General features: G+C 38.8%; 4 protein-coding genes and 1 non-coding gene across 7 annotated transcripts; 3 read left to right on the top strand and 2 right to left on the bottom strand.

Annotated features, from left to right (window-relative positions):
• Positions 1 to 1,060: 1,060 nt before the first annotated feature.
• On the bottom strand, positions 1,061 to 4,813 carry LOC122301604. The gene is made up of 5 exons (XM_043113012.1): positions 4,279 to 4,813; positions 3,560 to 3,933; positions 2,546 to 3,391; positions 1,553 to 2,458; positions 1,061 to 1,291 (listed from the first exon to the last, which is right to left on the bottom strand). The coding sequence occupies exons 1-5, from the start codon at positions 4,811 to 4,813 to the stop codon at positions 1,061 to 1,063; spliced, it is 2,892 nt and encodes a 963-aa protein (XP_042968946.1).
• Positions 4,814 to 7,545: 2,732 nt separating this feature from the next.
• On the bottom strand, positions 7,546 to 7,618 carry TRNAD-GUC. Its single transcript has one exon. It is a non-coding gene; the product is annotated as a tRNA-Asp (tRNA).
• Positions 7,619 to 9,717: 2,099 nt separating this feature from the next.
• On the top strand, positions 9,718 to 12,003 carry LOC122296844 (UPF0496 protein At2g18630-like). Of its 2 annotated transcripts, none has more exons than XM_043106648.1 (2): positions 9,718 to 10,171; positions 10,569 to 12,003. In XM_043106648.1, exon 2 carries the CDS (start codon positions 10,578 to 10,580, stop codon positions 11,712 to 11,714), a length of 1,137 nt encoding a protein of 378 aa, XP_042962582.1. In that variant the 5' UTR covers positions 9,718 to 10,171; positions 10,569 to 10,577; the 3' UTR covers positions 11,715 to 12,003. The 2 variants fall into 2 exon arrangements, with proteins under 2 accessions (XP_042962582.1, XP_042962577.1); XM_043106643.1 differs by having other exon boundaries at positions 10,560 to 12,003.
• Positions 12,004 to 16,591: 4,588 nt separating this feature from the next.
• LOC122296838 (calcium uniporter protein 2, mitochondrial-like) lies at positions 16,592 to 18,153 on the top strand. The gene is made up of 2 exons (XM_043106637.1): positions 16,592 to 17,299; positions 17,527 to 18,153. The coding sequence occupies exons 1-2, from the start codon at positions 16,745 to 16,747 to the stop codon at positions 18,001 to 18,003; spliced, it is 1,032 nt and encodes a 343-aa protein (XP_042962571.1). The 5' UTR covers positions 16,592 to 16,744; the 3' UTR covers positions 18,004 to 18,153.
• Positions 18,154 to 19,449: 1,296 nt separating this feature from the next.
• Positions 19,450 to 20,936, top strand: LOC122296829 (E3 ubiquitin-protein ligase RNF185-like). Of its 2 annotated transcripts, none has more exons than XM_043106631.1 (2): positions 19,450 to 19,606; positions 20,112 to 20,936. In XM_043106631.1, the coding sequence occupies exon 2, from the start codon at positions 20,148 to 20,150 to the stop codon at positions 20,841 to 20,843; it is 696 nt and encodes a 231-aa protein (XP_042962565.1). In that variant the 5' UTR covers positions 19,450 to 19,606; positions 20,112 to 20,147; the 3' UTR covers positions 20,844 to 20,936. The 2 variants fall into 2 exon arrangements, with proteins under 2 accessions (XP_042962565.1, XP_042962562.1); XM_043106628.1 differs by lacking the exon at positions 19,450 to 19,606 and adding an exon at positions 19,613 to 19,909.
• The last annotated feature ends 806 nt before the right edge of the window (positions 20,937 to 21,742 follow it).

Here is a 21,742-nt window from a genome sequence, read left to right as displayed (position 1 = left end):
ACACTACTCTAGAATTGTCTATAACGCCCTTTCTAGATGACTCCACACAATTCCACAAGATTACAAAGGACTAGGAGGCTTCTAGATGGTTAGAAAATTCTCTAAAAAAAATCTAGGTGGTGACATTCTCCCCCACCAAGCTTCGCGACGTCCTCGACGCGGTGTCTTCATGGAACCTTCGGATGTGATCTTCAAACTGCCACAATGACTCCTTTGGTTCCCAAGTTGTCTCACTTTCGGGCAATCCCTTCCACTTGATCAAGTATTCTTGGCGTGGCATATGAATTTTTCGCCTGATGACACGGTCCGCCAAGATTTCTTCTACTTCTTTGTCGAAAGTGGTAGTTATGCCCAATGGTGCACGCTTGGACTCTCCTCGTTTTGGCTCATCTTCATCACCATGGTAAGGCTTCAAGCAGCTGACATGGAAGACTGGATGAAGCTTGAACTTAGAGGGCAAGTCTAGCTTGTAGGAGACCTTCCCTATTTTCTTGATGATTGGGAATGGTCCCTCGTAACGTCGTACAAGCCCCTTGTGTAGCTTTCTTGTGAACTTGTGTTGGCTCGACAAGATCTTTACTAACACCAAGTCGCCTATACGATATTCTGCGTGCCTCCTTTTCTGATCAGCCCACTTCTTCATCTTCTTGGTTGCTTTGTCTAAGTAGGAACGAGTTACATCTAATTGTTCGTTCCAAGACTTAGCAACCTTGAAGGCTGTTGGACAATTCCCTGCGTAGCTTGTCTCCAATGACTGGGGAGTAAGTGGTTGCTGTCCCATTACAATCTCAAATGGGCTTTTGTTTGTGGATTCGCTCCTTTGTAAATTGTAGGAGAATTGAGCGACATCCAATAACTTGGCCCAATCGGATTGATTGGCACTTACAAAGTGCCTCAAGTATAACTCTAACAAGGCATTCACCCTCTCAGTTTGCCCATCTGTCTGTGGGTGAAAGCTGGTAGAGAAATGTAGGGCAGACCCCATAAGCTTGAATAGTCCTGACCAGAACTTTCCTGTGAAGCGAGGGTCTCGATCACTAATAATGCTCCGTGGTAAGCCTCAATACTTCACCACATGCTTGAAGAATAACTTTGCAGTTTCTTCAGCTGAGCAATCCTTAGGAGCCGCGATGAAGGTGGCATACTTAGAGAATCGATCCACCACCACAATGAGGGTACCGCAACCCTCGGATTTAGGTAGAGCCACTATAAAATCCATGCTCATGCTTTCCCATGGGTGAGAAGGAATGGGTAGTGGTTCTAGTAATCCTGCAGGACTTTGATTCTCCACCTTGTCTTGTTGACACACAAGACAAGTCTTCACGTAGAGTTCCACCTCATCTCTCAATTGAGGCCAATAGTAGGAAGCTTCCAGCAAAGCTCGAGTACGTCATTGGCCCGGATGTCCAGCCCACAAGGAATCATGGGACTCCTTGATAAGGTTCCTCCGTAGGTTTCCCCACTTTGGAACATAGATTCGCCGCCCTATGGTGTAGAGAAGACCGTCCTCTACCCAGAATCTCTTGGTTTTGCCCTCCTTAGCCATGTTTACCAAGTTCTTGGCTAAGGGATCATGCTCCATGCCTTCATGGATCATATCAAGTAGCTCCCCTTGAGCTTGAGTGATAGCAGAAAGTTCCCCCTTCCTACTTAATGCATCAGCAACGAGGTTGGCCTTGCCCGGTTTGTACTTCAAGACAAAGTCAAATTCTGCCAAGAAGTCTTGCCACCTAGCTTGCTTTGGGCTTAGTTTCTTCTGACTTTGGAAGTAACTAGTGGCAATGTTATCTGTCTTGACTACAAAACGGGAGCCAAGCAAATAGTGTCGCCAAACTCTGAGGCAATGGATGATGGCCGTCATCTCCTTCTCTTGCACGGTGTATCTCCTTTCAGTCTCATTGAGTTTGCGACTCTCATATGCAATGGGATGTCCCTCTTGCATGAGAACTCCCCCTATAGCAAAATCTGATGCATCTGATTGTACCTCAAAAGGCTTGGTACAATCTGGTAGGGCCATGACCGGTTCCTCCGTGATGGCTGTCTTCAGATCGTCAAAGGCTTCCTGACACCTTGATGACCACTCCCAGGCCCTGTTCTTCTTGAGCAAGTCGGTGAGGGGGGATGCTCTTGTGGAGTATCCTTTTATAAATCTCCTGTAATAGTTGACAAGCCCAAGGAAGGATCGAAGCTCGGTAACCTTAGTGGGAGGATCCCACTTCTTGATTGCCTCAATTTTCCCCTCTTCCATGCTGAGTTTTCCACCTTGGATTTTATGGCCAAGGAAATGGACTTCGTTTAGAGCAAATGAGCACTTCTCCTTCTTGACATAGAGTTGGTTTTCCTTTAGGACACGGAAAACAACCCTTAAATGCTCCACATGTTTTTCAAGGGTAGAACTATAGATGACGATATCATCTAAATAGACTACCACAAATTGATCAAGATAGGGATGGAAGATCTTGTTCATGAGCGTGCAGAAGGTAGCTGGAGCATTTGTGAGGCCAAAGGGCATCACTAGGAACTCGTATGCCCCATAGCGAGTTACACAAGTTGTTTTGGCTTCATCTCCTTCCGCAATCCTTACTTGATAATATCCCGATCTTAGATCAAGCTTGGAGAAGTACTTTGCATGGCCCAATTGATCAAACAAATCAGCAATTAAAGGAATAGGGTACTTGTTTTTTATGGTTACCTTGTTTAGAGCTCGGTAGTCGATGCACAGCCGCAACGACCCATCATGTTTCTTTTGGAACAACACAGGTGCCCCATATGGTGCCTTAGAGGGTTGGATGAATCCGGCATCAAGTAGCTCCTTAAGTTGCCTCCTTAGTTCTTCAAGCTCTGGAGGCGACATGCGATAAGGGGCTTTGGCGGGTGGTTTAGCGCCGGGTTCCATCTCGATCTGATGATCCACCTCTCTCCTAGGTGGTAGTTGCTTGGGCAATTCTGGCGGCATGACATCCTCATAGTCCCTGAGGACCTTTTGGATCTCCTTGGGTGGAGGGGAGGAAATCTTCACTTCACCTTCCTCCATCGAAGCCAAATAAGACACCTCGCCCTTCTTCCATCCTTTCTTGAATTGCATGGCAGATAGAAGCTGGGTGGTGTTTGGCTTGGACATGGTGGGTATCATGCATGGACCGCCCTCCAAGATACACACCGAGTTGTAGTGAGGAAGAGACACTACATTGAACTGTCTCAAGAATTCCATCCCCAATACGATGTTGAAGTCATCCATGGGAGCGACAGAGAAATCCACCGTACCTTTCCACGTGCCAAGTTGTAGCTCCACCCCGTGAGCTACGCCATAAAGGGGTTTGGCTTTAGAATTCACAGTCTTCAGCCATCCTTGACCCTTCTTAAAAGGAATCCCTAGCCGTGTGGCCTCTTCCTTCTTAATGAAGTTATGAGAAGCTCCTGAGTCGACCATGGCGTGACTCTTCTTCCCATTAACGAACACTTCTACAAACATCAAAGACCCATCCTTAGTGGTTGGCTTTGTGCTTGCCTTTAGGGAGTTGAGAAGTTGTAGACACCCCAGGTGCGACTTCTCTTGAACTTCCTTCTCCTCCAACATAGCGTTGAGGGCCTTCCGCTTAGGACAATCTCTAGCCCAATGCGGTCCGTTACAAAGGAAGCAGGCATCCTTTGGCTTCTTGTCTTGAGAGTAGTCCCTCTTGCCCTCCTTTGATGTTGAAGGCTTGTCTCGTCGGTCCTTGTACTGTGAGGGCTTGAACCCCTTCGCTCCCCCACCCTTGCTGTAATTATCCTTTGAAGACTTGGGCTTTGAAGAGTTGTCACTCTTATGATACTCAAATTCTTCTAAGGTTTCCGCCACAGTCAGGGCGGTGGAGATGTCGTTGACTCCACGACGCTTGAGTTCTTGAGCCACCCAAGACTTGAGACCATCGGTGAAGTTGAAGAGGAGATCTTCTTCACTTATGTTTGTAATTTGAAGCATGAGGGCAGAAAATTCCTCAACATAGTTGCGGATAGAAGAAGTGTGCTTCAACTCTTTCATTCTCTTCCGCGCATGAATAGCCACATTCTCGGGATAGAATTGCCTCTTGAGTTCACGCTTGAACTCTTCCCAAAAATCAATAGTGCAAGTACCCTTCTCTATCTTATTATGCTTACGACGCCACCAAGTACCAGCAAGATTAGTAAGATAGAGAGAGGCAGTACGTACCTTGACATGCTCGTCTTGCATGTTCAAAGCTTCGAAGTAGCGCTCCATGTGCCACATATAATTGTCTAGTTCTTTGGCATCCCGCTTGCCATCGAACTCCTTCGGTTTGGAGGTATCCACCCTTGGTGTTGCCATCATTCCAGCTCCGACGGCGCCCCCATTGGCCACTGCACGCTTGCATATAGCCCAATCCGCCTTGGTCTCCTCCAGACCGACGCGGTAATCCTCCATTTGTCCTTGGAGTTTTGTTAGCTCCCCCAAGACCCGGTCTTGGAAAGCAACGTTCTCAACACGTTGTGCCTCGATGGTAGGGCTGATGGTGCTCAGTATGGACTCCTTGAGCGATTCGGATTGTCCCTCCAATCCTAGCTCCTCCAAACCTTGCTCCACGATGTCAAGTCGGTCCCTGACATCCGCTACCGCCACCTCCATCCTGGTCACCGTGTTGTCAAGGGTGCTCACCTCCCTGTGAGACTGATCCCAATCCTCAATCTTGGCCAATATCTTGGCCATGGCCTTCTCGATCCCATCGAGACGGGACTCCATAGATGAGCTTGAGTCTTTTGACCTCTTGCTCTTCCGTGTCTCCAGGTGCTCCAGGGTGATCTCGCTTTGATCCGCCATCCTAACTTGGTTGGCTCTGATACCAACTGTCACAGACTTAGAATTTCTTCACTCGACCTGTGCGGCCTTAGGAGGCTTTCTCTCCCACAAAGCTCCTAAGTAAGCATTCTAAAGGACTCAAGACAATAGAGAACAAACTAGAGAGAGAAGATAGAGAGAGATGCTCTAGAGAACTTGTTTCTCTTATTGCTTGGTGATTTACACAAATGAGAGCCCCTCTATTTATAGGGAGCTCTTGGTACAAAGAATGGTTAGGATTGTGACACTTGTCATCAATCCAAGGGTAAAGAACTTTTTAGATTCCTACTCTAGAATTGTCTATAACGCCCCTTTCTAGAACACTACTCTAGAATTGTCTATAACGCCCTTTCTAGATGACTCTACACAATTCCACAAGATTACAAAGGACTAGGAGGCTTCTAGATGGTTAGGAAATTCTCTAAAAAAAATCTAGGTGGTGACATAGGGCTCATATCTCTACAAAATTGTTAAAATTAATACCATAGAACTGGACAAAGGTGAAAATCATATGACCATTCTCATCTCACAGGATCCCTTCACCTCCATTTCGACCAGGATTACTAAGGCCATTGCCATCAACGTTAAGTTTAGCAAATTACTAAGCCGGGCGCATCCACTTCAATATCTTCGTAGACTTTATCTGGATGAGCATATTCTTTAAACCGAGTTGCTGTAAAGTCACCCCATCTGTCTGTTTCGTGAAAAGCTTATTCATTCTAGTGTTCATGAGTTGAGCTAAAAAAATCTTGATCTTGTAGCACTCTTGCTCTCTAGTTTGACTAATTCCCTCAATTCTAGCTTTACATCTATATAACCACAAGGACCAGCTTATTAGTGAAGGGAGAATGTCAACCACGGCATGTATTGGCAAGTACAAGATTTAGAACCAATGGTGCCTCAAAATACTTCCAAACAAAAGTTGAAATCTCTCCTAAAACTAACAAATGATTTAAAGATTCGCAATCAACCTCTTGACAACATTCACATTTAGAGGCCATAGAAACATGCAACTTCATAATATTTTGGTCAAAATTCAAACCGTTAAATTACCACGCAAATTTGTCTCTTGAATGGCTTTTTAATTTCTCAAAATGTCTTATCATTAACGATATTTGTAGTTTACTCTATAAATTAGGTATGCAATTATGGTGTATATAATATATAAGAACTGCTACAGACATAAAAAAAAAAAATTATACAAATTAAATTCATAAACTGATGTGGCTTTATGGAATATGTTAAATCTAATTTATAATAAAAGTAGCTATATAATTTGACATACCACATCAAGTCACATCAATTTGTGGGTATATTTTTGTATAATCACTTTATGGTTAAAGTATTTTTCATAATATATAAGGTAAGATCCTAATTAAAGATGTAAATCGGAAAATTTTAATAATTTATAATGTTAATTATTAATTTTGATCACATGTGAATCTGTGATCCGCTTAATGTTATATCTATCTCTCCACCACTTAAAACTTTCAGTCCTATTAATATCTGCTGCATTAGATCTGTAGGGCCTTGGCTGTTCCTAATTTTGCAGGATTTGATCATAATGGTATACTGTATATTCTTCTTTGCTTGTTACTCTCCTAACCATCATCTGGAATGCCACTGCTGCAAATGACGGACCTGAATCCTGATTTTTGCGTTTGATTGTGCTTTTAAGGATTGTTCTCTTTTTTTGCTGCTCCCTTAGTTAGTATTCTTTTGTAGAAAATATATGGTTATGTATGATTCAAAATCTGTGGATCCAGTTTCAGAGTCTGCAGCAAGGGAGGCTTTGGCCTCGTCTTAAGTACTAATTCATGAGAATGGATAAATGGTACTGCAATATTTTTAGATTTCCAAGATTTTTGGGAATTTTCTCGAGAATTGGGATTGAGTTTCTTTTTAAAATGAACAACTACACAGTAACACAAAGACGGGCCTGAATAAAATGCACATTCCTTGGGGCATCATGCTCTGATATTTCTGCACTTTAGGCTTATTCTGACAATGCTGCCCATGTAATGATCTGCATTTTGGAAAACATGGTGGTACCCTATATCATGATCATTCTGGTAATTAGCAAGAATACGTTCTGCGTTCTGCATGCATTAAATGAAAAATTTGCTCACAAGATATTGCATGCTCTTGGAACTTACCATCTGCTAGATAGTGATCTATATGGCTGTATTCAAATATTTAAAACATATTCAAATGTTCTTGAAAGCTGGTTCTTTGTGACGATATATAGTGAGATCCCGGCTCACAATCAGGCGGTTTTTTCAAGATATTCTTGACCTGAACTTCATGATCATTCTACTCTTGTCCACCATCTCCTTGCAATCTGATCCATTGAGTCTCAGTTTCTTTGCGCTCGGGAATGTCAGCCAAGCCGATCTGCAAGAGTGACCCACAATGATTTCTTTCACACTCCTTTCCTTTACCTGATCGATCTGCAAAAGTGACCCAAAATTTTATTAGGATTTGAAAAGGAATCTCCGATATAGTTGCATCCAAGATCGAGTCATATATTGAAGCCTCCTTAAGCAAGGAAGAGATGTCAAAAGAAGAAACTCCTTTCCTTTACCTGATCGATCTGCAAAAGTGACCCAAAATTTTATTAGGATTTGAAAAGGAATCTCCGATATAGTTGCATCCAAGATCGAGTCATATATTGAAGCCTCCTTAAGCAAGGAAGAGATGTCAAAAGAAGAAAACGCCGTTGCCGGGGGATCGAACCCGGGTCACCCGCGTGACAGGCGGGAATACTTACCACTATACTACAACGACTTTGTTGGAATTTTAGCTCATAGAAATTATTAATACCTTTTTTTGTAGCAATAGAAATCAAGTTTGTCCCATCAGCATTGAACATTGGTTTTAGTGATTGAGGAAAGGTAGGATGTCACTCGGTTGGAAGATTTTTAGGTGAGAGTGAAAATCAAGTATGAAAATTAGAATTGAGATTAGTGGTATTATTATTTTTCTCTCAAAAAAAGTGAGAGTACGATTAGATTAGGGTTTGGTGTTTTATTATGAGAAATACTTTATATATAAAAAGTGACGTAACTTGATATGATACATTTAATTGTAAAATTATTTTTATTATAAATTAGATCTAATAGATCACATGAAGTCATGTCAATTTATAAGTTTGTTTTTATATAATCTTTTTGTATTTGTAGCATTTCTATTTTATTATATGCAACTTAACAATGGGGTCACCTTTGTGAAAACGGATATATATAGATGTTTTCATAAGACAAGTGAAATCATAGCCTAGTAAATTATAACCCTATTTTAATTTTATAATTTTTTTTATTTAATTTTGTTTTCTCATTTATCAAAATTCTATAAAGATCTTAACTCAAATTATTTTATTAATATTAACAAATTATCTCACTATTATTTATAAAATTTTTATATATCTCGTTTCATCAATATAACCAAACAAGACGTAAGTTATAACGCATCAAAATAATAAAATAGAAAACACGATTAGTGGTAATTGGAAATCCATAGCGAAAGAGGAATGATGAAAAATCAATAACATTAATGAGAGGAAAATGAAATGTTTGGTATTTTATAATTTAGAAGAATAATTAAAGTTAATAATGATATTATGTAAAAATTATTATTGATAATTGGTTCAATCTCATAGAAACTTGTTAACGTTTGAATTGACTTATCACAAGTGACAAGTTCAACATCCAAACGAAACTATGAAGATATCCCGTTTACATTCCTTTTAGGGCTTTTTCCGGCAAAAGTGCGTGGGAATCGAATGCAGGACAAACGCATTGGACAATCCAGATACTCCGTTTCTGACACACAAGTCAAGTCAAGCTCCTCGAACTTACAGTAATTATATGTTCTCGTTTAGAATATTAGGTTGAGATATTTTATTAAAAATTAAATAAATTATTATTATAATATAATTTTTTAATATTAATTTTAATTTAAAATTAAAAAAATTAAATTATTTATTATATTTTATATTAAAAATTTATAAATATATTATATTATAATAAATTGATATTTAACTGTAAATAATAATATTTTTTTCTTTTAAGTCTGTTAAATTCTGTTTTATCAAAAGACCTTTAAGAGTTTTAATTATTTGACATGTAGTTTCCTTATAAGATTTAATGCATGATTATTATGTTATTATTATATATATAAATTCCTTAGTGTTTAAGACATGACTAAATTATTTATGAACTAATGGTGTAAGTGGGCTTGATTTCTTTGATGAGTTTGAATTTTTACAAAATTAATAAGTTATTTTATGTTATAATCAGACTCACGTGAGCTTTATTTTTATTGAATTTATTTTCAATTAGTTTTATTTGGTTATCGGCTTTGTCCTAAGTCTCAATATTTGTATTTGCATAAATAATCTATTTTATTAAATGAGATCTTTATTGTATATTTTAATGAAATTTAATATAATTATTTATTATATTATTAATTGAAAATGAAGATATATTATTTTATTTAATTAGAAAAATATACTTTATACAATAATTATATATTAATATTATAATGATTATATAAGATAAATGATACAAGAAAGCTTGAATTTGGTTATACAGACAACCATAAATATTTGGAAAATGTTCATATGCTCTTTCCATTTGCCCTTTTAAAGTGATTGCTGGTCATAAAATTTTTTTTAATTTTTTTTTATTTAATGATTAAGAAAATAATTTTAAGTGTATTGATAATTTTTTTTAAATATTTAAATATATTAAAAAAATATAAAATTAAAAAAAAAAAAAATTACAAAGGCGGTAAACGCTGCGCGGTATGGTAGCATCGTCCTAAATATTTTAGAGAACATCATTACATATTCAACGTAGTCGACGAAAGAGGCAGATACGTTCACAACTGGTGTAAGAGTAGCACTGGTCCCTGTAGTTGAAACTACGTAGAGAAAATACACTGTTAACAACACGGCTTTAGCCGTCAATAAATACTCTCATTCGTCTACCCTCACTTTCCTAATCCTTTCACTTGCGCTGAAAAACCCCCTCTACAAGCCGCCTCTGAGCTCTTCCGTTTTTTTTCCCTGCATAACCCTCCTCGTTATTGCTTATAGAAACCTGTTCTTTCTTGATAGTTTTGTCCTGTTTCAAATCATTTCTTTAATTTACGGGCTTCTTTCCGTAATTTTTTGTTCATTTCGTAATTATTATTTCTTCGAGATCGTTTACTATTTCACCGAGATCTTAGTTTTTAAAGATTATCACTGTGGTGGGGTATGGAATTGAGAGAAGCCCATCTAATTATTGTGATTTCAGCTGAAGTTCAGTTACCCAACACGCTATTAACACAGAACAGGTAAGATTTTCCCGGAAATTTGGCATTTTGATCTTGGAGCCTTGCATTTGTTTTCGTTTGAGTCTAGCTTGCGTCGCTAACTGAAGAGTAAGCTTTTGGGTTCTCAAATTCTTATCCAAAGGTTTAGAATTGAGCTATTTTCTTCTTTCCCAAGCGCAATCGACACCTGATTTTACTGAATTTAGTTAAACTTTATTATATTATTTCTTTGGATAGTGTGATCTGGTTAGCTGGTTACTGTGCTTTTCGTAGGGTTGAAATTGATTCAATCTAATTGAAGTGAAAAAAAAAAAAAAAAAAACTGAATTTGCTTTTTCGGTTTACAATAAAGTGATCATTTGTATACAAAGCTCAGTTTTGGCTCTCCTGAGGTTTTTCTCGTTATTAGCTGTAAAAGTTGCATGTGATGGGAGGAAGATTTAGCAAAAGGACTGGTGTTGATGTCCCACCAGCCCAATCCCTCCAAATACAAAACAATAGCCAATTCACACCCGATCTGAGCTCCTATGAGGCGGCGTGTATGCTTGATCCAGATTTGCAGTCATTTGATGCCACCCTCCAAGAACGAACCGGCCGGGTCATCAGCTCGCTTGCCTCGGGGGTGGAGGTTCGGTCCTTATCTTTTGACTCACTTAGAGAGGTCACCAATAGTCTGCTTGAAATGAACCAGGAAGTTGTCAAAGTCATTCTAGAGTGTAAAAGAGATATATGGAACAATCAAGAATTGTTCTCATTGGTGGAAGATTTTTTTGAGAACAGTCTGAAGACATTGGACTTCTGTGGTGCCCTTGAGAACTGCCTGAAGCGCACACGTGATAACCAGTTGATAATTCAAGTTGCTGTTAAGAATTTTGAAGAAGTAGACGATGGGGTTGATGGGGTGAGGTATGCAAAGACATTGCAAGAACTAAGGAAATTTAAGGCTGCTGGGGACCCATTTACGGACGAGTTTTTTGCACTGTTTCAATCAGTTTATCAGCACCATGTATCAATGTTGGAAAAGTTGCAGCTTCGGAAGAGAAAGCTAGATAAGAAATTGAAATCTCTAAAGACTTGGAGGAGAGTGTCCAATGTCCTTTTTGTGGCTGCTTTTGTTTCAGTGTTGGTTCTCTCGGTGGTAGCAGCTGCCATTGCAGCTCCTCCTGTTGTAACTGCTTTGGCAGGTGCATTGGCTGTTCCCATAGGTTCAGTGGGAAAATGGTGCAACGCTCTTTGGAAGCGCTATGAAAATGCAGTGAAAGGACAAAGGGAGGTAATCAGCTCAATGCAGGTTGGCACATACATTACCATGAAGGACTTGGATACCATTCGGGTAATGGTCAACAAACTGGAAATTGAGATTGAGTCAATGTTGCAGAATGTTGATTTTGCTCTCAGAGAAGAGGAGGCAGTGAACCTGGCAATGGATGAGATCAAGAAGAAGCTGGAACTGTTTATGGATACCATTGATAATTTAAGTACGCATGCTGATAAGTGTAGCCGGGATATAAGGAGGGCGAGGACAGTGATTTTGCAGCAGATAATAAGACATCCGACAAATTAAAAGCCCTCTGGTATGTTGTGCTGATAAAGCTTCCCTTGTTAGTGTTTATACTAATTTCATACAGCAGTTAAATAATTGCTGAGCTACACCTGGATTGATTGACGTTGTCTCAAAGAATCTAAAGAGAGAGTTTTGTTGCTGAGCAGGCTTTTCTTTTCCTTTTTTCTTCTTTTCTTTTGGTGAAAGGGGGGAGGGGAGTGGCTTTGTAAGATGTCCTATGTGTACGACTAAATTCTGTGTTACCTACTTGCTAATACAGATATATAAAACATAATTTTACATTCTTAAAGTTGACTGTTGTACTATGAATTTGAATTGATGATGGATCAAAAATATAGTATTATTATTTGGAGAAAATTAGACAGATCACTTCAACTGTAGTTGGAGTTACAATCTTCAATATTTTATGGGAAACTGCTAGATTTACATGGGAGCAAGATTACTGTGAGCTCTTCATCATTTTCTTTGGAAGAATTGCATTTATAATAGTATTAGGGTGAAGGAGAAGCAATCAGATTGTCATAATAGATTATCTTAAGTGACTAGAACCACCATATAAAGACTGGAGAGTAAATTACTCAAAACTATATCTACTAAATGAGCCCGAGAGGTGGCTACTCTATCGATGTGGATCTGTAACATTCTTCCTGCATCGATTAATGGCCAAATACCAAAGACAGTCCTCAGATTAACTTCCAAATAACATTCTTCTCACATCCAATGCACAAACAAGCATGATTCTCTGTGGGCTGGTTATGAGAAAACCAACTGGCTCTGTACCTTCCCTGTTACCTTTGTCTTTAAATGAAAAAGTTAGAGGTCCATGGTTCAGGAATCATAGAGAACGGGAAACTTTTGGTTATAAGTGATGCAAATCACTAATAGTTTTGGTTGGTTTTCTCCTACTAGCCTTTTTAATTTCATAATTATGTTAACTGTTTATGATAGTAAGTGTTGCCTTGTTTCAAGTTCTCCTAGTTCTTCTCCTCTGCTGCTATTTCCCTTGACTAGAGGGCTAAAGAACACCACTGACTTTTCCATTCTGGGGCAGTTAAAAAGGCATTTCAATCCTGTAAAGGTGGTAGAAAGCAAAGCAAACAAGAACACATTGGGACTTGAAGATGCTTCCCAATAGAGATTGAGAGTTGGATCAACTTAGTTGGATACTATAACTTTGGATCGAATTAGTTGTGATCGCATGATTGTATTTTATGATTGATGTTTAAGGGTCATGACCTATGAAAGGCGAATTGTTTCATTTATTCCCTGGCTGTTTCTTCACGGCTCAGAGTTCTAGTTATTTTCATAGTGGATTTTCATGCCCTCTTCACCTATGCCTTCAACTTCTTTTCCCATCTTCCTCTTCTACACCCTTTTTGTTCATCAGTATAAAGAATTTATGTCCCCATTAAACTCACTTATAGGGTCTGAATGTTTGCTGGGTCTGGTTATTTGGGGGCGAGCAGCCTGCTAAGAGTTCTTCTCATCCTCTTCACCTGGGCGCAGACCCACAATTCGCCCTCCTTAGATTTGTATTTGGATATGTATTTATGGTGCTTGGATATTAATCTTTAGGGTGTTTTGGCCTCTTTCGGGTTTGGAATGCGAAGGCCAGATAATGGCAGTGGAGAACCCGCCTGTCCGTCCAGTGGGGGTGGGTGGTTAGGTGGTTGTGTGGGGCCGGGGGCGTAGTGGAAAATTGCCTCCCAGTCCAGGTGGGGCCAGGGTCCAGGTGGGGGGTGCTAGCCCCCTACTGCAAAGGGAAGGGAAGTTTGAGTTTGTGGCTTGGGCTTAGGCTTATGTTTATTCCAAAGTGGGCGAAGTGGTCTGAAGGGAGGAGGGGTTTGGTTGGGTTGGATGGGGGCGTTCGAGTCTGGCCCCAAGTTAGTGTGAGTTAGGTTGAGGAAGGGGGTAATGTTGTTTGGGTGTGCGTATGGATTGTTGGAAGAAAATGTAGGGCTAGGCCATGAGGAAGGGCGGGCAGGTTGGTTGGTTGGATTATTAGGGGCTAGTGTTGGGTTAAAAGGGTATTACGAGAAGATAGAAGAGGACGTTCTTTTCTTGTTAGTGGGAGAGAAGGTAGGATTTCTGTTCTAAATATTTTCCAAGTATTCGAACAGAGATAGAGACAATATTGAAATACCAGTCAAAACCGAAAACGGAAGGGTTTTGGGTTCTTTCAGTATCTTCTGTCGACCGATGAGAGGGATAAGTCAATTCACTGGATTGGGGAGGGGACTTTTGACCTTTGAAGACTGCTCGCTTTGGAATGGTAGTTAGTAATGGATACATATATATATTTATATATATATATATTTTTTTTGATAAGTTATATATATATATATGTATATATGTATACATCAAATTTTATATGGATTGAGTCAGATCGATTAAAAGAAGTTAGAATGGATTGAGTTTGAGGACCGAGCAAGATTGAGGTACTTAGACTAGAATTATATATAGGGGAAATTATAGGTTGGACACCTGAACATATATCCCATCTGTTTTTATAACATACTCTTCAAACTCTCAACAGGACTGATGGCAGCTTATGAATCTCTTGCATTCACTAGATTGATTTAGGGGTGGCAATATGTTATACGACCCGTTAATCCAATACGAATACGACACGATAATAGCGGGTTAGGGTTTAGTCTTAACGGGTTCGAGTCAAAACGGATTGACCCGTTAAGACACGATTGCTTAACGGATTGATAACGGGTCAATCCGTTTTGACCCGTTATGACATGTTAAGAAAGTTAAAGTTACAATTATACCCTTATACCTAAAAGTAAAATTGTTAGAATTTTAATTTTGATATTTTTATTATTTAGATTGTAATTTTGGACTTGTAGTTAGTTTTATAATTTTTATAGATATTATGATTTTAACATTTATAGAAAATTATGTTAAATTTAATCAAGTCAAACAGGTTAATTTCAGGTTTATTCAACCTATTTATATAAACAGTTTGAAACGGGTCGTATTGTGTCGTGTCAACCTATTTAGTAATATTCACTAATGGGTTAAAATGGGTTGACACGACACGACACGTTACGTTAATGGGTCGTATTAGAGTTTGAGATTTTGATACGATAAGCTTAATGGGTCGGGTTAGGGTTTATCTTTATAGTATAATATATATATTTTGACACGACACGAACACTACTCGTTAACACGATTTGACACCCCTAGATTGATTGCTTCTTGTCATCCCACGTCTGTCTTCTGCTCCTAATCTGTGCTTGGAATACAAGTAATGGCAGGAACCTCAAATCTTCCACCTAGCTAGAAAGATCATGATCTTTTTTATTTTTGTTTTAAAGAAGAATATGGTATTCCAATTTTTATAGAGCTTGGGTTGACAACAGAAGGATATAATATTAAATAACTAGGTCCTATTTGGTTGCAAGACTCAATTAAGATCAACTCCGTTCAGTTTAATTTTAAGTTGAGTCTAACATCTAAATATCAAACACTTAAATTATTAAACTTATTTCAACTCAAAACCTCATTACACTTGGGATCCGTAATTTTTTTCAACTTAACACATCTTTATATACAGTATCAACAATCTTTTTATAAGTTTCTTATAAATAGTATTAAACTTATCTTAATATATAAATTCCTTTAAACTCATGTTAAATGTGCTTTACATAACTCACTTCATCTATTCAAATTACTACTATTCATAAAAAACTCATTTCAACATCTAAACGCAGTCTAAATTTACCTCTTTCCATTAGTTTGAACTTTTAGATCAATGAGTGATTATGCATGTTATCAACTTGTCAAACCTAATGGTCCTAAGTTCGAATACTACCTCTACACTTTATTTTATTAATTAAATAATCCATATATTGAACCCTTTTATTCCATATATTCCATATCTTGCATACACGACAGGGATGGTTACTACGCCAACTTATGCAAGCTCAGCAATATGGTAGTGTTGGTTGGATGCTTGCTTAATGTCCCATAATTTTAAAAAAATAAAAAAATTCCGACTCAATATTAATTAATGCCACGTGCTCCAATTATACTTTGAAGGATTGCTAATAGTTTGGACTTGGTATAGGATGTTTAATATTTTTCTTGAGCTATTACCTATTGCATTAGAGCAAATTGTAAGGCCAAAGACTTCAGAAATTTAAGGGTGGATTTTGTAACTTTCCATCAAAATCTTTGAGCGTAAATCCCTCGTTAGAGTAGTCCTCATTTTGTAACTTTTCATTTAAAATATATATATATATATATATATGGACAGAGAGGAAACCTCGTGAAACAGCAACTACTTTGTCTAAAGTTTGTCTAAAGAAAGAAAAGAATTCCAGATGCGAGTGGTAGTGATGGACAGTGACAAGGCATATGTGGCGACGCGTTTTCGCGTTTTAAAGAAAGAAATTGAAAAAGAAAAAGAAACACAAGCAGGTTTTGAACATTATTCGTGGATGTAACGGCGGAGATCGGTCTATAAACCTCATCCATCCACGTATTCACTTATTATTTTGATATTAAGCGTTGTTATATATCGTCCCATCATTTTATTTATATTTTATTATATATAAGGTGATATATTTATTATTTAATAATAAAAAAAAATATAATAAATAATTATTTAATAATAATAAATATATCACGTTTTATTTAATAAAATATAAATAAAATAATAATATAATATATAAAATTTTTGGTTAATATTTCATGTCATGTTGCACTCGCCACCTCGATATTAACACATTTTTATAAAAATAATATTAACAAATTTATTACAAGTCAACGTGCGGAAGATATATGGCTAAATACGATTTGTGTAAAATTAGATAGAAATTTAAAGCACAAAGCAAATTCGAAGTTCTTTAATTTATTTTATGAGTCCCATTTTTTTACATATTCAAAATTTGTATAAATTATGTCCTTAGGCAGAATCGTTTTCGTCATCTACCCGTGTGCGCAAATAAGAAGCCACTGGAGCAGTTTCCCTTGTATGTCAGACGGCACTTCAACTCTTCCTCACTTCTGTATGATCAATGGCGTTCAGGAAGACTCTAGCTCGGCGTTTCTTCAATATAACCAAGGCCTCCGCCCAAACCCTCGCCAATTCCTGTGTTTCTTTGTCCTCTGTGGTCTGGAGGGTCCCACCCTATCCTAACGAAGCTTCCATCGCTCCCGATCCCTGTCACAACGGCATTTTCCGGCATTTCCTTCACAAGAGAGCGTCCTTCCAGTCGGAGCTACGACTGCTTCCTCTCGGGGAGAACTTGATGTCGAAGCTAAAGTCCATAGGCGTTGCCCAGAACCGGATCCAACTTGACGGCCTGATGCCTCTGGCGGAGAGTACTTCGGGAGCGACGGAAGGCCTGACGGTTGAAGATGCGAGAAAGTTGCTGAGGGTGGCGCAGCTGGAAAAGGTGAAGGAGAGGCTGAGAGAGATCCATAAAAACTGGATACCTTATTCGGACTTCAATCGGGTCTGTATAGAAGTCTGCTCCGATCCTGATCAAAGTCTCGCCTTGGCCAAGATGCTCGATGAGTCCGGAACCGTAATCGTGTTGGGAAACGCTGTCTTCCTAAGGCCTGAGCAGGTAAAAATTTCTGCTTTCTTTCTATTTTTCCGTTTCTTCATTTCGGGAATCGAGGGAAAATGGATAATTAATTTAGCAGCTGCAACTTAACTGAGAGTGGATGAGTTTTCGGAACAGGAGAAGAGGCCATGAAGGGGGAAATATCTAATTCTCAAAAAGCTATAAACAAATCCCATATTTTCTCATCAAGGTTTTCAATTAATGTATATCAAAACCTTGGATTGCAGATAACAAAAGCCATCCAAAGCCTTATTCCTCTAGCGGAAGCCAACCCGGGTCACCGGAGACAAAAGGAGCTGGAGGAGATGGAGAAGCAGAAGGCGGCCATTGACAAAGAGGCCGATGTCTTGGTGCGCCGGGAACTCTGGTGTGGGCTGGGATTGTTGGTGGTCCAGACAGCTGGGTGCATGAGGCTAACATTTTGGGAGCTGTCATGGGATGTGATGGAGCCAGTTTGCTTCTACTTAACGTCAATGTACTGCATGGCTGGCTATGCCTTCTTCCTCAGGACCTCCAAAGAGCCTTCTTTCCAAGGGTTCTATCAGGGCAGGTTTGAAGTAAAGCAGAAGCGTCTCATGGGGTTTCATGGTTTTGACATTGCAAGGTATAATGAGCTCCAGAGAGCATGTTATCCCAATTCATCTTCTTCCCAACAAGCAGCTTCTTCAAGTAGTACTGCTCCAATGTTCAATCGATGGTTTTGACAGATCCATGTATAAAATTGAAGAAATACGCAACCAAACTTCTAAACCAATAACACCAGTCCCCCTGGCCCACCCAATATGTAACATAAATGTAGCTACGGCTTTCAATGAACCTAATCTTTGTGGGAAAAATCATTCCGGTTTGAAAAATGCTTTAGTCATAAACAAACAGAAATTATAACAATAAATTTATAAATTCACTTGGTTTAGTGTAGTAAATTAGATTGTAAAATAATTTTTATTTGAACGCTTTTTTTCTGAATGACATATTCAAATTGTACATCGAATGACAAAAATTAAAAAAAAAAAAAGGTCAAATTGTAGACAATACTTTCGAGCAGGTCGTGAGTTATGCTTCAAAGGAAAGGAAAAGAACAAAGAATATGAAAGAAAGTACAATAGTCTTAATTTCACTAACGAAGTTTTTCTTATTCCTCGATCGGGAAGAGTTGCTCGGAAACAGGCTCCATTGTAAATGATCATGAAATCTGAACCTCCTACACAAAAGTCCATAATTAGCACATGATTCACTGAAGGGAACGTCACAAGAATTGTATTATAAAACACTCGAAACGATTGTCACAAAATGTAACAAGACTCGGACTGCTTGAAGTGCTCTGCAACTGACCATGGCAACGTCTATGGTATCTCGTACGTGCCCATCATACCATATGGGGCATCCTTGTGTTTTGTATCCAGCGTCCAGTTGGGGGGGCTTTCTTGCAAGCCTCATTTTTGGCATATTCAACCATAAGTGGGTCATAGAATGATGAAAAATAAGTGGGTCTCGACAGACCACGTTTCGAAAAAGCAAAACTCAATTAAAGAAGAGTTTTTGCTTGAAAGCCCGAGACCCTATCATGTGTATCTCAAATCTTAATTACCCTTGTAATATTCCACCTCTCTCTCTCTCTCTCTCTCTCTCTAAACCATCATTCTCTCTAAATCCACCAACGAGATCTATAAGGTAAAAGAATCGGCGCTTCAAAATGATGTACGCGTGTGCCTTATGCACCACCCATCATGCCTTATGCCTCACATTTTCATAAATTGACCGTCTACATAGCCATGTAATTATGATCAGATACCCATTAGACTGATCAAGCCCATCTTTTATTCCCATTTATTATACTAAAACACAAAATAGACGTACTCCCCTACATAGGAAAACAAGTTGTAAGCTTGAGACATTGCCGCCATTTACCACTATCAGTACCCTCAAGACTATTTGGCAACTTCTACAGTTCTACTGGCCGCAACTTACTCGGAGGCTTAATTAATGGCATTAAAATCATACAAAAGTGACGTGTTGTTTATTGTTTAATCCACGAAGTTCAACCTCCTAATATTGTTGCTGGCTCACCAGCATAAGTTCTCCACCCATTCACCTACAACCAAACCTTTAAATCTTATAAATTCGGGAAACTTAAAGCACTGTAGCCCCCTAGGCTACAACGATGGAAAAATGGCCTTTATTAAAATTAAGGTACTGTTTACCATAGCCCATATATTTATATAGCAAGACTCGGAAACGATCACAACCGTCGGATCCTTTTCTCGACACAATAAAATTCGACCGCAGCCATGAGAAAAATGGGAAAAGGTCAGTGTTATTCCAATCTCAGCCTAACTCCTTTTTTTTGTCAGTTTCTCCGAAAATCGTTGATTAAAATGAGCATGTTTTTCTTAATTGTTTATCATCTCCCTGATTTCATTTGAGGTTTCACATTTGGAATTGTAGAGACTTTTCTGCGTTGTTCAACATGTGGGGATCGCTTATTCACTTTTGATCTGATTGTTATTTGAGGGGCATAAAGAAGTTTTGAGAGTTTCGGTTTGATTAAGAAAAGTTCCTGATTTTCTTCTTATTCCGGATTCAACAACGGGCATTTCTTCAGCAAACTTTGTCTGTGTTATTTTGAGAGTCTCGGTTTGATTAGTATTCTTTGTCTGTGTAATTTTGATCGCAAGTCTATATTTTTAGTTCTTTTTAGTGATCCTTGGTTATCTTCGTTTATATGATGTCAATGACGTTCCTTTTGCTCTTGCCCTTAATCTTTTGAGCAATTTGTCTCCTCTGCTAATCAGGATTGGTAACATTCTTGCAGGCGCGTTTGAATTTTAAACTTTTAGAGGTTAGGGAGATGGCAAGTGGATTTGGGGAATCAACAAGTTTGCCACGGCAAAACTCGCGTTGCTCGGGCAATATTGGCAATGATGCGGGAGATTTTGAATGCAATATCTGCTTCGAGTTAGCTCAGGACCCAATTGTTACTCTTTGCGGCCACCTCTTCTGTTGGCCATGTGTATACAGATGGCTCCATCATCACTCTCAGTCCCAGGAATGCCCGGTTTGCAAGGCCTTAATACAGGAGGAGAAATTGGTTCCTCTCTACGGAGGGGGCAAAACACAGAGTGACCCAAGATCAAAGTCGTATCCGGGTATCGATATTCCTCACCGCCCGGTGGGGCCGAGGCCCCAAAGTACTACCCCGCCTCCGCCTGATGCAACTCGGTTTAACTTTGGAAGTCATGGATTTGGATTTATGGGTGGTTTTATGCCAATGATGACAGCTAGGATTAGTAACTTCACCTTGGCTTCTGCTTTTGGTGGTTTGATTCCATCATTATTCAATATTCAGTTTCAAGGCTTCCCGGATGCCACTGTGTACGGGCAGACTTCTGGTTTTCCCTATGGGTTTCATTCGTTTCATTGGGGCCATGCTCATCACAGGTTTCATCAGCAAACAAGTCGAGTACGGCAGGCTGATAATGTTTTGAAGAACACTTTTATACTGATTAGCATATTTGTGATCATTGCTCTTCTAATTTGTTGGTAATTTGTGTTTGCTTCTTATACTTAAAAAAGCTAATAATGAGTTTCTACACCGCGTGGTGAAATCTGAAAATGGAATTTTATGCTTTTTCTTAAATGTCATGCAAATCTCTCTCTAGTTTTGCAACTTCTTCATCTCAAGGATTGTGCATTCAGATTAGTGTGATTTAATTTATTAAAGAGGAAAAGCAATTTTCACTCTCGATTTAGACTTGATCTTTACCATCAATGTACAAAAAAAGGACACATGGCACAATCTAGAAAATTAAATCGTAACTGAGGGTATAAATTACCAAAATGTGGTAGTTTGGTATGTAAGTTGATAATTTTTATAGCTTTAAATGTAAATTGAAAAGAACGTTGTGATTTGGGCGTCGGAATGTTCTCTTCCCTATTATACTGAGAGTTTTATAAGGAGCTCATTGCGATGGACACGCTTCTACAGGAAAGCATCAAGTACAAAGATGCTGATCTTTATTTCATATGCCCAACTTCTTAGCAGATAACTTCATTGAAAAAATGCTCTTGGAATCGTATGCTTTACTAGCAAACGAATCAAGAATGGCATAGCCATACATACGATGTCAATTTTGGGACTGACGAGGGCCGTGGATGTTGGAGTAGAGGACGATATTCTTTCCTTCCGCGGCTGGGAGAAGTAAAGCTATGTTTGAGGTTGAGATCTACAGTAGGTTAAAGTCAAAGATATGTAACTGATATCATTATTCCTCCACATAGATCAAGATTTTGAGAGAGAAGGATGATCCATCGTTGTTGGTTTTCGTAGTCTAATGTTTTGTTTTTCTTCATCATTTTACTTTATCGATCTTGTTTTATCATTTCTTTTGCAAGTCATAGGTCAGAACAATACTTTAGATCATAGGGTGCAGGATTTATATATCA

This window comes from Carya illinoinensis, chromosome 2 (assembly GCF_018687715.1).
Source record: "Carya illinoinensis cultivar Pawnee chromosome 2, C.illinoinensisPawnee_v1, whole genome shotgun sequence".
NCBI classification, from domain to species: Eukaryota; Viridiplantae; Streptophyta; class Magnoliopsida; order Fagales; family Juglandaceae; genus Carya; species Carya illinoinensis.
The sequence above is the reverse complement of the archived record's forward strand: the minus strand, read 5'-3'. Positions and strand labels throughout refer to the sequence as shown.

Bases quoted from the DNA above. Each gene is read 5' to 3' on its own strand.
- LOC122301604 (XM_043113012.1), bottom strand. From the start codon at position 4,813: ATGGCGGATCAAAGCGAGATCACCCTGGAGCACCTGGAGACACGGAAG. The intron at 3,392-3,559 runs GTTCAAGAGAAG...TTCATTAAGAAG, and splicing joins CTATGTTGGAGGAGAAGGAA to GAAGAGGCCACACGGCTAGG. The intron at 1,292-1,552 runs GTAAACATGGCT...CAACAAGACAAG, and splicing joins ATCCCTTAGCCAAGAACTTG to GTGGAGAATCAAAGTCCTGC.
- LOC122296844 (XM_043106648.1), top strand. From the start codon at position 10,578: ATGGGAGGAAGATTTAGCAAAAGGACTGGTGTTGATGTCCCACCAGCC.
- LOC122296838 (XM_043106637.1), top strand. From the start codon at position 16,745: ATGGCGTTCAGGAAGACTCTAGCTCGGCGTTTCTTCAATATAACCAAG. The intron at 17,300-17,526 runs GTAAAAATTTCT...CTTGGATTGCAG, and splicing joins TCTTCCTAAGGCCTGAGCAG to ATAACAAAAGCCATCCAAAG.
- LOC122296829 (XM_043106631.1), top strand. From the start codon at position 20,148: ATGGCAAGTGGATTTGGGGAATCAACAAGTTTGCCACGGCAAAACTCG.